The 13880-nt window shown below is 42.5% G+C and overlaps 1 protein-coding gene across 8 annotated transcripts; it reads left to right on the top strand.

Moving 5' to 3' along the window:
• The first annotated feature begins 767 nt into the window (after window positions 1–767).
• LOC106834617 (DLA class II histocompatibility antigen, DR-1 beta chain) lies at window positions 768–13880 on the top strand. 8 transcript variants are annotated; one of them, XM_070515142.1, is made up of 8 exons: window positions 791–927; window positions 3414–3577; window positions 5355–5414; window positions 8537–8806; window positions 11069–11350; window positions 12082–12192; window positions 12669–12692; window positions 12988–13880. In XM_070515142.1, exons 2-8 carry the CDS (start codon window positions 3562–3564, stop codon window positions 12999–13001), a joined length of 777 nt encoding a protein of 258 aa, XP_070371243.1. In that variant the 5' UTR covers window positions 791–927; window positions 3414–3561; the 3' UTR covers window positions 13002–13880. The 8 variants fall into 8 exon arrangements, 4 of the variants coding, with proteins under 4 accessions (XP_070371242.1, XP_070371243.1, XP_070371241.1 ...); XM_070515140.1 differs by having other exon boundaries at window positions 5355–8806; XR_001398881.3 differs by lacking the exons at window positions 3414–3577; window positions 5355–5414 and having other exon boundaries at window positions 769–927; window positions 11069–11421.

The raw sequence follows: 13880 nt of genomic DNA, 5'->3' as shown, positions 1-13880 counted from the left end.
ATTGGAGTATATGAGGAAGCCATTTGGTATAAACCTAATTCGGCCTGACTTTTTTTTTCAAAAGGGCCTGACTGTGGCTATTGAGCACGCATTGCATATCTGCTTAGACATTTCCTATGGCCAGAACAAAGGCCCTTGAGATAAAGGTGCAACTTCCCCCCACATTAGCATTTCCTTAGGGATAAGCATTTTTCCTTAGGCTAGGAACTGATTGCTGCACTCACCTCCCAGCTCACCTGTGACCACCCAGCTGGAGACAACAGACTGCCACCCTGCTATGTTCACAGAGACAGAAGATCTACCTGCTGTTTCCATCAATCGCTGTGCCGACAGAGCAGTCTCGGGACTATTGTAAAAGGGACCTTTCAATCCTATGTGAAACATCCTCTTTGAGGGTATATAACCACCCTTGATACCCCCACTTCTTTGGAGTGCTCTGTTCCTTTGTGGAAAGACTCTCCTGGGTTATAATCCTCAGATTTAAGCTCAGAATAAACTCACCCAAATTTTCATTTATAGATTGGATATGGATTATTTTCGTAGACAGATCCAACTGGATCAAACCTTTAAAGTAGCAAATTAAAACAATGTTTCTAACAAATGAAATCTAACTTTCAGAAGACGACCCTCAAACTGAGTCTCTGACCAGCAACCGATGATGCTGTTCATTTCTGATGCTGATTGGTTCTCAACACTGAGATTATCCAATCCAGGAACAAAAAAATGAGGTCCCTGGTTGATACTATTTGGGGATGTGGGTGGAAGAGAGTCTTAGTCCTCATTGGATGAGACTTGCCTTTTGCACCCTGTCTCTCCTGTTCTCCAGCATGGTGTGTCTGTGGTTCCCTGGAGGCTCCTGGATGGCAGCTCTGACAGTGATGCTGATGGTACTAAACCCTCCCCTTGGTTGGGCCAGGAACACCCAACGTTAGTGCACACCTTGGGTAGTGAGCTGTTCTGGGGTAGGGGGAGGAAGGGAGTTAACTTTGTCACTGCGTCCAGGCCATTTCCCTGAGAAAATTGTGTCATTTTCTTCAGTGACCACCCATCTTTATCATATGGCTCCCCAATCTTTCCACAACAAAAGGGGCCTGGATGCTTGTCCTCTCTATGAGAGCTGCATGAGGAGCCTCTATGAATAGGCTATTTCTTCTCCTCTCTCCTCCAATAAGATCTCTCCAGCCTTGCATCCCATTCCCTCAGGATCCTGAGAAGAATTAGAAGTAACAATTTCAAAATAACTCTCATCCAGTAACCCTCTTTTTTATGTTGAGTTATGCCAGAAAAAGGGAAAGTTTCTCTGAAAATTTTATGAGGAGTCAAAAAGAATCAAAAAGATCTCTCCTGGAAGATCCTGTGCCATATCCTCAACAGGATCTCTGATGTTGGTGCCTCTCCCTAATAGGTGAGGATGCATCAAGAGCTTCCCCCATTACCTTCTTTTCTTTCTCCCTGAACCCCAATGTTTATAAGGCCTGTATCCCTGTCTGGGAGGGTCTCTGACAGAAGTTGGGATTAGTGCTCTCTATTTCTCCCATGGAAAGAACCCTGGAGCTGAAGCAAGGATTCTTAGAACTTAGAATTACTCTATAGTAAGGAGCATCTGTGGGGTGTTCTTTGATGCCTTAAAGAACTCGAGTCATCTTCTGGAAAACTGGCATGGGTTAGTGTTCATTATAAATCTATTTTGAACTTTTCTATACTATCAGTTTCTCCTACATTTCCCCTTTCTCTGGGCTGAGTCCACAAGAAAGGATTCAACTAGTACAGAATAAATTATATGAAATTCTATTTTCGTAGGCCAAAAATACTCAAATATCAGCAATTTCATATGGTTCAAAGCATACAACTGAACAGAATTACAGAGAGAGTACAAAACTTATTTATATCCCATAGGGCTGAAAGTCAGTAAACAAGTCAAGAGAACTCATTGCCCTCCTGGAGTCTTAGCCCCAAATGTCATAGGTTCATTTATCATGCCTCCTGTCTGCCTTAACTAACCATGTTTGTCTACCTCTACTTACAGTGCTTCCCTGTTATTGCCCAGCCATGTCATCACCATTATTGAAAATCCCCAAAGTTTACACAGACCCTCAGCACTGTAACAGACCCACCGAAAAAGATGATACTTAATGAAAATTTTCCTCTTTTTTAAAATCACCTGTTCCTTACCTTTGAATGTTCCTCCAACTGGTAGATGGAAAATAGGAAATTTGTCTGAACTTCTCACAGGAAGCGGAGGGATATAATGTGTCATCAGAATAAAAGTGTTGGAACATGAGCCCATTCTTGCTTTCCAGGATCCCCACAATGATCAATTTCCAGAAGCCCAAGTTTATTCATTTAGCCACAAACATTTTTCTGAGGAACAATTATATACCAGGCTATGTTCTAGGCTCAGAGAATTCTACTTGAACAAGATGGAAAAGTCCTCTATTACTATGGAACTTACCTACTGACAGGGAAGAAAGGCACCCCCATAAGCATTTAACAAAGAAAAAAAATTCAGAAAGAAATAAGTGCTCTGAATAAAAACACATCAGAGTTATGGAACAGACAGAATGGATTCACCTGACTTCAGTTCAAGTGGCCGGGGAGCTCTCCCTGAGAAAGTGATATTTAGATGAGACATGAATGGTGAGAAGAAGCCAGTCACGTGAAGGATCTAAGGGACAAGTGTTCCAGGGGGAGGGAACAGGGGAAAGGCTGAAGTGTGGGAAGATGTTTGCTGTGTTTGAGGGACAGAGAGAAGGCTAGAGTAGCTGAAGCAGAGTGAGCAAGTTGGGAAGTGGCAGACGATGAGGTTTGAGAAGTCAGGGGCCAGATCATATTAGGCCCTGATGACCAGGGTAAGAAATTTGAATTTTATTTAAAGAGAAATGTGAAGCTACTGAAGGGTTACAAAGAAAGTCAATTTATATTTATTTCTTAAAAATAATCCTAGCTACCATATGGAGATTGCATTGTAGAGATTCGAAAGTAGAGCCAGGGAGACCATTTAGGAGCAGGGCAGAATTCTCCACGGCAGACATGCTGTGGCTTCCTTTAGTGTGGTAGTGACAAAGACAGTGGTCAAGATAAAGTGAACAGATTTGGTATGGAGTCTTGTATGACTTGTTAATGAATTAAAGTTAGGGGTTGGGGGATAGAAAAATTGAGCTTATTACTAAGGATTTCGTCTTTCACAGTAACTAGGCGGATGGTGGTACTGTTTATGATAGGGAAGACTGTGTGTGGAAATAATTTGAAGTGGGTGGTTAGGAGTAAAGGCTTTGCTTAAGTTTGAAATAATCGTTGACTTTTATGTGGAGGTCTAAGGTGTCAGTTGAATATATGAGACTGGAGTTCAGGGGACCCAGAGCTAGAGGTATACATGTTGGTGTCACTGACACACGTACTGTGTTAAATTCCAGGAAAACAGAGGAGGCTACATAGAAAGAATGTGGTATGTAGAAGACAAGAAGATGGCAAGGGCCATGCCCAGAGAGCCAAGGGCCAATAAGTCAGCAAAGGGGAATGAGATGGAGGTAGAGTGATATCGATGAAAATCAAGAGAATGTGATGCATGGAAATGAAGGCAAGTAGATTCTTTTCCAGGAGGTGGCTTGGTCGGTTATGGTGAGTACCACTAAGAGATGGTTGAAGAGAGAACATGATAGAGAAATGAACACTGGGTCTGGTGGACCTGACATTTACAGTCAGCGCAGTATACAAAATAGAAACTAGATTTGACAGTTAGAAGAGAAAATGGGAGCTGAAGAAGTGAAGGAGATGACTCTTCTGGGTAGCCAACCCCAGAGAAAGACTGTGCTGGGATCAAGGAGTCAGCAGGACCTAAAATATAACAATAAAGGAGCCTGAAGACAAGCTTGGAGAACTTGAGAACCAGAGATGTTCAGTCATTAGCAAGGCAGCACCACGGTGCTTTGTAGGCAGATGTGATGGATGTGCAAAAAGCCATTAATTCATATATCCAATATTTATTAGTAACCTAGAAAACACCAGTTATTACCCTAGGTGATAAGGATGGAGTGATGAACAAAACAAGTCTGGTCACTATCAGCATGGAGCATCATAACATTTTGCAGTTACTATGTACCAGGCTTATAAATTTTGGTATGTAATTTTCATAGCTATCTTATCATATCTGTAGCAATGAAAATATATATATGGAATGTAAAATTCAAAGAGTTTCAGTAACACAATGTCACATAGTTAGTACTAGAACACAGATTATGTAGTCTAAATCTGAGTATATACAAAGTCCCTCTCTTCCACGTCAACATATTCCTTTTTTATTAGGTTCATGTATACTCCATTGTTACACGTAAACCAATGTTTCTGCACTTATGTGCTCAAAATGGTAATTAGTGATAAAATTAATAGAAGACAATTGCCAAATCATGATGAAGGTATTATTTGCTTTAGGAAGTTAAGGAATAGAAAGACCTTATGAGGTTGCATTCATAGGATTTATAAAAATTCAAATGGTAATGTATTTATTAAGTACTTATTATGTCATCAGCACTAGGAAGAGTCACTATTTAATTTCACAATTAATAATAATCCTGTGAGGAATGTGCAATTATTAAATTCATTTTAGAGATAAAGAAAAAGGCTGTTGAAAACTGACCCATTGGAAGAGTTTGACTTCAAATTCAGGCTTCCTGATCCTAGAGCTTGGGCTTCTAATCACCATTAGTGAATAATGGCTCAATTGGGTAAAATTGATAAAATTTCTGACGACGTGTGTGCCAGTTTGTGTCTTTGGGTAGGAGAGTGATGTAAGGCCTGCTACTTCCAATATGTAGGAGAAATTTAGATTCATTTTGAATTTATTATTTTTAAAGTCCCACATGGATTCATACTATCCGCAGGCCATCATGATCATGTGTTGAAGAATACAAAGAAGCATTAAACACACTCCTTCTGAGATTTTGTTAGCCAGTTGGGCTAGGGTTGCCAAACAAAATTCAGGATTAACATATAAATCTGAGTTTCAGATAAACAACAATAATAATTTATCTGAAATCCAAATTTAACTGGGCATCCTGTAGTTTTATGTGCTAAATCTAGTAACCTTAAGTTGGGGACACGAGCATGAATTAACAGTGCTAACCATACAAGCTACAGTGAGCAAAAACTTCACACATTTTTATTTTTTGACTTTCTCATGAGTCAAGAAGGTAGAGAATTTCTGAATAGTGAGACAAATCTGGTATGATCCAGAGTGCACTCCTGTCTTCCATCATTTCTACGGGGCAAAAGGAGCTTTGTTAAGATCTCTACTCAAGGTCTGGGGACCTGCTAATTTTTTGCAAACTGTCTATATGACAATGTCATCTCTTTCGCAGCTTTTCCCCTTCTGAGGAGATTGACTACAGAAATGAGAGTTCTACATCTGGCCACGGCTGGTAATTTGATGCCTACTGGTATTATTGGGAGTAGGAGACTGAAAGTTAGAAAATGAATTAGTTGGGACATTGAACAGACATAATAGGTTGTGGCTATACTATAGTACCATAGATAAGTAGTGGACCAGCTACAGAGAAACTATGAAAGAAGATGATGTGAAGGATAAATTATATAACTTGGTGGCTAAAGTGTTCTGGTACCAATTCCAATGTGTAGGGAGTTTTTCCACACCACCAAGCAATTATCCCACGCCAGCTGGGTGTCCTACAATTCAACTCAATTCTGACACTAGCTACATGGAGATAGCATCAGATCCCACAGGTTAAGGACTCAGTCCTACACGACAGCCCCCTCCCACTTCAGATGCCCATGGTAAGTTCAAGTTGTCACCTGTGCTTCTGACCAAAGGGCTATAGAATGGACGTTCCCGTGACCCCCTCCTTGGGTTTGATTAATTTGCTAGAGCGGTTCACAGACCTCAGAAAAACATTTTACTTACTAGATTACTGGTTTATTATAAAAGGATATAACTCAGGAACAGCTAGATGGAAGAGATGTACAAGACAAGGTATGGGGAAGGGGTACAGAGCTTCCATGCTCTCTAAGTGCAGCATTCTCCCACAAATCTTCACATGTTCATGAACCAAGAACCCCTCTGAAACCCGTCTTTTTGGGCTTTCATGAGGGTTTCAATACATAGACATGATTGATCGAATCATTGGCCATTGGTGATTGAACTCAATCTCCAATCCTCTCCCCTCCCTGGAGGTCAAGAAGGTGATACTGAAATTTCCAACCCTCCAATCGCATGGTTGAATCTCCTGGCACCCAGGCCCCATCCCAAGGTGGAATCCATAAGTTATCTCATTAACATAACAAAAGACACCTTTATCGCTCTCATCACTTATAAATTCCCTAAGTTTTAGTAGCTCTGTGCCAGAAAAGGGGACAAAGACCAAATACATATTTCTTACTATAAATTGCAGTATCAGAGTGACTGATTGGCAACGCAAAGAAATTAGTAAACTGTGGTCATGAAAAAATTTATTTTGTTGGAAAAACAGCTCTGCATTGGGACCAGATTCCTAAAAAGCATAACTTTAACGTAGGACCTAGATTTTCAACAGAGGTAATATTGGCAAATTTGTCAGTTTAATTCTCAGCTGCCCCATTATTAGCAGTGGCTTCTTCACCACAGTTTTTTCAGGTGGTTTACACCAGTGGTTCCGGCCAGAGACAGCTCACCACCCTCCTCCCTGCTCCTTCTCACCCCAGAACATTTGGCAATATCTGGAGCCCTTTTTGGTTGTCACACTGGGAGTTTCTGGTGACAACTTGTGGGTGGAGGCCAGGAATGCTGGTAGACAGCTTACTATTTACAAAACAGCCCTCACCACCCCCAACCACAAAGAATCATCTGGTCCAAAATGTTACAGTGCCGAGGTTGGAAACTCTACTTTATGCTGTGCTTCTTCTAAAAATTCTACACTCATGCTTTAAGCACACACCCTCCAATTCAGTTCTTCATGGTTTCTTTTAGCTTCTTTCATTACCAAAAAAACTAGACAGTTGCACACATCCATCACTTCTTGTTGAATCCATTCAATCAAGGCAAGCTCAAGATCTTCGTTTTTATTTTTCGCCTTTTGCAATGTTTTTCAAAATTTCATGAAAATGTTCAAGATTTCTTGGTTATGACATCTCTGTTAACTTTCAACAACTTGCCTTTTTAAATCACAAATAGTGGTGACCGCTGCAAATATTTTTCAGTAAAGTGCCTCAAATTTCTGAAGTAATTCTGCTTTCCATACTACTGATGCTATCAGAAGCTTCCATTCGTTCATCTCACTTTTAACCCCAGGGTTATTCTTTAACTCTTTTTTGACATTTTCACAGTTCAATTAAATGTAAAGACAAAAACCTCAAAAATGTGTGCATTTATATGATATGTATGTGGATATTTATACATATGTGCATGTCAGCACATTGAAGCTACAGAAGCACGTACAACCAATAAGAGCTGAGAGACACATTTGACCCCATACCTCATCAGGTCAGAGACTCCAAATGAGTTCTGACACCAAATTTTTTTAAAAATCTGGTTTCCTGAGCTATCTGGATTTAGAAAAGCAGAAAAAGGAGTGTAGATCTGTATTGAGATTATGGTTTTAATCTCTTTAAAACTCTTCAGGAGTTTCCCACTACAGTTGGTATAAATTCAAAATCCTAACATCACCTACAAGGCTTGTAAGTCCTCCGCTCCACTTGATTTCTCCAGGCTAGCCTTTTACCTTCCTTCCTCTCACTGTCTCTGCTTCAGTGAACTGGTTTCTTCTGGTTTCTTGAGGAAATTCATCAATTCTTTCAAGCTTCTCCACGTGGTGTTACCTTTACCTGAAATGTGCCTCCCTTTTCCCCAAACATATACACACACCCCCTCTTCTCTAGCTCACATCACCTTAACTTTTCCTGTCACATCTTAAATGTTACTCTCAGAGACCACTTCTCTGGCGCCCTGAGGTAATTGAGATCATCCTGTTATTTTCTGTCCTAAAACTCCACACCTTTGTTTTGACATTTCTCACTCCATAAAAATTCTTGCGCGGTTGAGTTTTGTCCATCATTTTCACTAAATTTTAAGCTTCACGAGTGGAGGGAAGATGTCTGTTTTTCCCTTCTTTGGATTTCCAGGGGACAGCACTAATAAAGTATTTACAGAGCGAATGAGGTGGGAAGAGTTTAAGGAACAGCTGAAGAGCTGTGGGATGAGAGGAGGGAGCGGTGAGCGTCTTTCAGGTGGAGGCGTCCGGTGGTGGTGGAGACAAATCCTTGTCCAGCTCCAGCTGCTGTTTAGAGGTCTGCAGCCAAGCACGGAAGCCCAGTGGATCCTGAATGGCTCCGGACCAGAGAGATTTTCCCCGCCCGGCCAGGTCTCCCTCCTCCGCGGGCAGATGAAAGATGACCCTGTGCAGTGCTGGTAGTTCGTGCGTGGTGCCTGTGGAGCCAGTCAGGGGTGCCTTAGTGCCCCCTCGCGCGCCTGGACGCTCCTCACTGGTGGGCGTCGCCATCCATCTCTTCTCGGGAACCCGCCCGGGTGACCGGATCCTTCCTGTCCCCATAGCACATTTCCTGGAGTATAGTACCTTCGAGTGTCATTTCTCCAACGGGACTCAGCGGGTGCTATACTTGCACAGACTCTTCTATAACGGGAAGGAGTACGTGCGCTTCGACAGCGACGTGGGCGAGTACCGGGCGCTGACCGAGCTGGGGCGGCGGAGCGCCGAGTACTGGAACGGGCAGAAGGACTTCCTGGAGCAGAAGCGGGCGGAGGTGGACACGTACTGCAGACACAACTACGGCGTCAGCGAGAGCTTCCTGGTGCCGCGGCGAGGTGAGCGCGGGGGAGTGTGTGTGTGTGAGAGAGAGAGAGAGAGAAAGAGAGAGACAGAGAGAGAGAAACCGAGACAGAGACAGAGACGGAGAGACTCAGTCCCGGTGAGTGTGTAGGACTGTGAGCGAGTACAAGTTACAAGGGACCGTGTGAGAGCGGGTTGTGGAGAGGGTGTGTGGTTTGTCAGTGTGTGATTGTGGGGGGACAGCGTGTGTGTGTGAGGGGTGTACTGTGAGCTGAGGTGGGACAGAGAGAATGTGTGTGTGTGGTGGGGGGAGTGGGCCTGGGGTCTGAGAGAAGGGAGAAAGGGGGCAGGTGTGAGGTGGTGGGTGCAGGAGGGTGGCTGTGGGGGCGGGCAGCGGCAGCGCAGGGGGCTGGAGAGGGGGGAAATGTTGGTTGGGGTGAGAGGCCAGGCATGGAGGGAGGGAAACTGAAGGTGGTGTCCGTGGTTGGGGTGAAGGTCAGGGGAGGAGAGAGCAGGACTGTAAAAGGTTTGGGAGAATGTGAAGGGTTACTCACAGACTGATCTTGGCACACACTCTTCCTCATCCTGAAACTCCTAAAGTAAGTGTTGGTGTGCATAAGCATTTCAACGACAGTGAAATCTGTGGGAGAGACTAATATGGACGGACCGGGTGGGAGGAGGAAACTCCCAGGCACCTCTGACCTTTCTGAGGCTTCTTTTAGGTCTCAATTTCCTGCCACTTTTTTTTAGTGTGTATATATTTGCGTAGTTGAAATGATGGTGAAAATAGCTTTTTGAATAATAATTTTACTTAACATACTGATGTGACTATTTTTATAATGCTAATAGTATTTAAGTAGTTACAGGTTGTTCCTTTGTATAATTGTAGCACAATTTACTTCACATTCCACTTTGTTAGATTTTTTTTAATATTGCCACTCAGTTGGAAATTTATATCTTTTTTAAATTTATATTTCTTTTATTTATAAGGTTATTCTTTTATTTATAAGGTTATATGTTTTCACACATTTATTGGCCAGCTGTAATTGTTGCTCCAAGCATTATCTATTATCTGTCATATCAGGGTCCTAGTGTTTTCTCAGTGATTTTATGGGTTCTCCATGCAGTAGGATTATTAACACTTTGCAGATATTTGAGTCAACATCTTCTCCAGTTTGTCGTTTATATTATATTTTGATTATTATTTTTATGTTAAGAATTTAAACATTTTTGCTTAATGAAGTATGCTGAAAAATTTTTACTAATGATATACCATCAATCTTAAATTTTCTGTTTTGTAGTACTGTAAAAATGTTGCACCCCCCAGTTTCCCATTTCTTGAAAATAATCTTATTTGTTGAGGGCCTGGTAGTGTCAGAGATTGTCTCAGATGCTAAGCACAGTATTAATGGGTCCCAGATCCTACCCTGACCTCAAATGTCAGTTTAGAAAGAGAGATAATTATAAATTATAACAATTCTAATAATAGATATGGCTTTTTTGCAAAGAAGAGAGATTGATCAACTGAGTGTAAAAATAACTTTTTAAGTGAATGGCTTTCCTTGCTCTTCCCCTCTCCTTCAGGACTCATGTTTTTCTTAGGATTCAACTCATAGATTTAGAGATCACCTCTGTCTGTTGCTGCTTGGTCCCAGGATAGAACCATTTCTGTAGTGCTCTAAGCTGTGAGTGCATCGAGGTGCCCTCTTAGGATTTCATCCCCTATCTCCATCTATCGTACCACTGTTCCCCAATTTATCCTACTACTGTGAATCATATTTTATTTACCATAAACAACAACAGTAAATAGCTAACAAAATTGAAGGCTGCCAGCCATTGTTTTATATATTTTAGGTCCATTGTTCCTCATATAACCCCAAGAGATAAGTTAGCATTATTACCCCCACTTTATGGGTGAGACAGCTGAGGCATAGAGGAATTTAAAAACTTTCCTATGATCAACCAGTAAGGAGAAGAAGAGCCTAGATTTGAACCCAGGCAGCCGAGCTCCAGAAATCATGCTTTTAATTAATACACCCTATGGTCTTACAAAGCTTTGTAAATACTTCAACAATGAATAACTATTTCAAGATATGAAAAAAATCCACAATTTTCCTCAACACCTCTTGAATCCAATGGGCCCATAAGCGTTAAATTCAGGACTCACAACTCTGGCTCCTGTTCAGCCACATGGCAGCTTTGAGAGAGGCTTGGGTTTGGACAGAGGCAGAAAGGCAGCCAGCCAAGGAGACCTACTCTGTCCTCCTCACTTACTCCCTCCACCTTCTCTCTCCTAGTTGAGCCTACAGTGACTGTGTATCCTGCAAAGACCCAGCCCCGGCAGCACCACAACCTCCTGGTCTGCTCTGTGAATGGCTTCTATCCAGGCCACATCGAAGTCAGGTGGCTCCGGAATGGCCAGGAAGAGGAGGCTGGAGTCATCTCCACAGGTCTGATCCGTAATGGAGACTGGACCTTCCAGACCCTGGTGATGCTTGAGACAGTTCCTCAGAGTGGAGAGGTCTACACCTGCCAAGTGGAGCACCCAAGCCGGACAAGCCCTGTCACAGTGGAATGGAGTGAGAAGCTTTCTGACCCCATAAATTCCTTGCCCACCAAAGAGGGGACTTTCCTTATCCCTGAGTGTCAGGTTTGTCCTCTCCCTACACCATATTTTCATTCACTCCGTGTTCTCCTTTCCTTCAGCATAAGATATTGGGGGTAGCACTGTGATATCCTGTGATAGAATTCTCTGATAGTTTATAGATATCTTCTGATAGTTTCTACAAATACCTATACCCCCCGGGGAAGCAATTATGCCTGGCATGTATAAAAGAGATTATCCCTGTTTTGAGCCTTCCTGTGATATCATAGTTCATGGTTCCCCCTTGGCCCTGGGTACCAGTCCCCTGCCTCAGGCTGGGCTTGTGCTCCTGGCACTGTTGCTCTGAGCTCTTCATTGTGATCTGAGAAGAGGCACATCCTCTACAATGTAGGGACCTTCCTGACAGAAGGGAAGTCCAATCTTGGCTCACCTTTTATAAACTCTGTCACCCTCAACAAGCTTGTCCGCCTCATTTAGTCCAGGCTCCTTTTCCTTCAGATGTTGAGCTTGTGATATTTAAATGAGTTTAATGCTTGAACTTTGCAGTTACCCAGAGTGATTTTTGAATCTCTTTTCCAGAAATGGCCAATTATTGCAGTTCTTCCAGGGCAGCCTTCTCCCATTCTCAAAGCTCTCAGTCCCAGAGTCTCAATTAGAAAAGTCGGATTTGGGGTAAAAATCACTAAAACTAGCTTCTTTTCTCAGGGGCCCCGTCTGAGTCTGCGCAGAGCAAGATGCTGAGTGGAGTCGGGGGCTTCGTGCTGGGGCTGCTCTTCCTTGGGGCAGGGCTGTTCATCCACTGCAGGAACCAGAAAGGTGAGGACTCTGCCGGCAGCTGAGACTCCCCACAGGCCTTTTGGGGAAGAATCATGGCTTTGCTCAAGTTAGTTCTCTGTGTACCAGTGACCCTGTATAAAGACCTTCTGTAACTGATCAACCTCAAATTTCCTGGAAACCCAGAAATCAATCGACCATGGTTACTATGTTGAAACATAAGAGGTTATGGCTGTACAAGTAAGAAAAGGGTCGATATGCATGGAGATCTTGGGTTGAGATCCAGGGGCAAATGCAGGAAGAGCCATTAAGGCTGATGAAGTTACACTGGATTTGTGTGGCAGAAACTTCATGGGTCATACACTCAGTTTCTGCTCTCCTCTCCACCCTGGTATCATATCATGTGTGTTGTGGTGTTAGCGAAATCTCAGGTAGTGAGCCAGCAGCTGGGGACATTGTATTTGGGGGCAGACTTGCCTCCATATCTTTTAAGTTATGTGTTCTCTTCTCTTTCTCAGGGCATGGTGGACTTCAGCCAACAGGTAATGTTCTTTAATCTTTTAGAGATAGGTTTGGGTCTCCTGGAACCGATGGTAGAGATGACAAGACAAGAGAAGAAATAATGGGAATGACATTGAATTCTGATCAGGCAGTTTGCAGTAAAGCTTCTTCTCTCCACTTAATAAATGCCCTGCTCTCTAAAGTAGCGTTGGCTCAGGGTGACAAAAGAATTTTTTCTCCTGACTGCAGAGCTTTATCATGAGGCCCTGAGAGAGGGGAAAAGAAGCTGCTTGTAGGGTGAGGTCTGGAAGCAACACTCTCCTCTGTCTTCTGCAGGGCTCCTGAGCTGAAGTGACGATGGCGACCCTCAAGGAGGAACCTTCTATCCTAGCTTCTTCGTAGCGTGAAAAGTTTTCCAACTTGGCTCTTATTCTACCAAAAGAATGCTTTCTCAGGATCTGGTTTGCTCCTGGTTCAGTGACCCTGCAGAAAATGCCTTCCCTGCTGGCTTCCTCAGACCCTTCCCTAAGCCTAGAAGTCCCCAATATTGAGTGCAGTACCTCATCGTCCTTCTTTCCCGGTCACCTTTGTATTCAACCCTTACTGCCTCCTGTGCATCTGAACTCACATTCTGCCCACATTTCTTTGTAAAGTTTTTCTCAATGAAACATGGAGTGAAAGTCATCTGCTTCATACAACTTCAAGGACAAGAATTAGAAAGAAAAGAGAAGAGGAGAGTTGCATTACAAAACAGTAATGGTTTTCATTTATATTGTTGAATTTTGGTCACATATGGATCGTGAAGTTTTTCTTGCTTCCATCCCCAGTTTTTCTTGTGTTTTCTGCATTCTGTAATTAAGTATATTTACCTGAGCTCAGAGAAAGCCCTTAATGACCCCATATCATAGTGATCTCCTACCTCTATTCCTTCTCAAAAACAAACACACAAGGTCCTTCATATCATGGGATACAGAGAGGGACATCAAGTATAAAAAGTGCAAGTAACTTGTGGTGGTAGTTACACGAATCTACAAATGTGATAAAACATATGTATACAACTATAAACACATTGTACCAATACCAGTTTCCTGGTCTTGATATTGTACTATAGTTTCTTAAGATATAGCCATTTAAGGAAACTACATGAATGGGTACACAGGATCTCTCTGTACTGTCTTTGCAAAGATCTGTGAGTCTATAATTATTTCACAATAAAAAGTTTTAAAATA

Source organism: Equus asinus, chromosome 8, assembly GCF_041296235.1.
Source record: "Equus asinus isolate D_3611 breed Donkey chromosome 8, EquAss-T2T_v2, whole genome shotgun sequence".
Classification (NCBI taxonomy): Eukaryota; Metazoa; Chordata; class Mammalia; order Perissodactyla; family Equidae; genus Equus; species Equus asinus.
The sequence above is the reverse complement of the archived record's forward strand: the minus strand, read 5'-3'. Positions and strand labels throughout refer to the sequence as shown.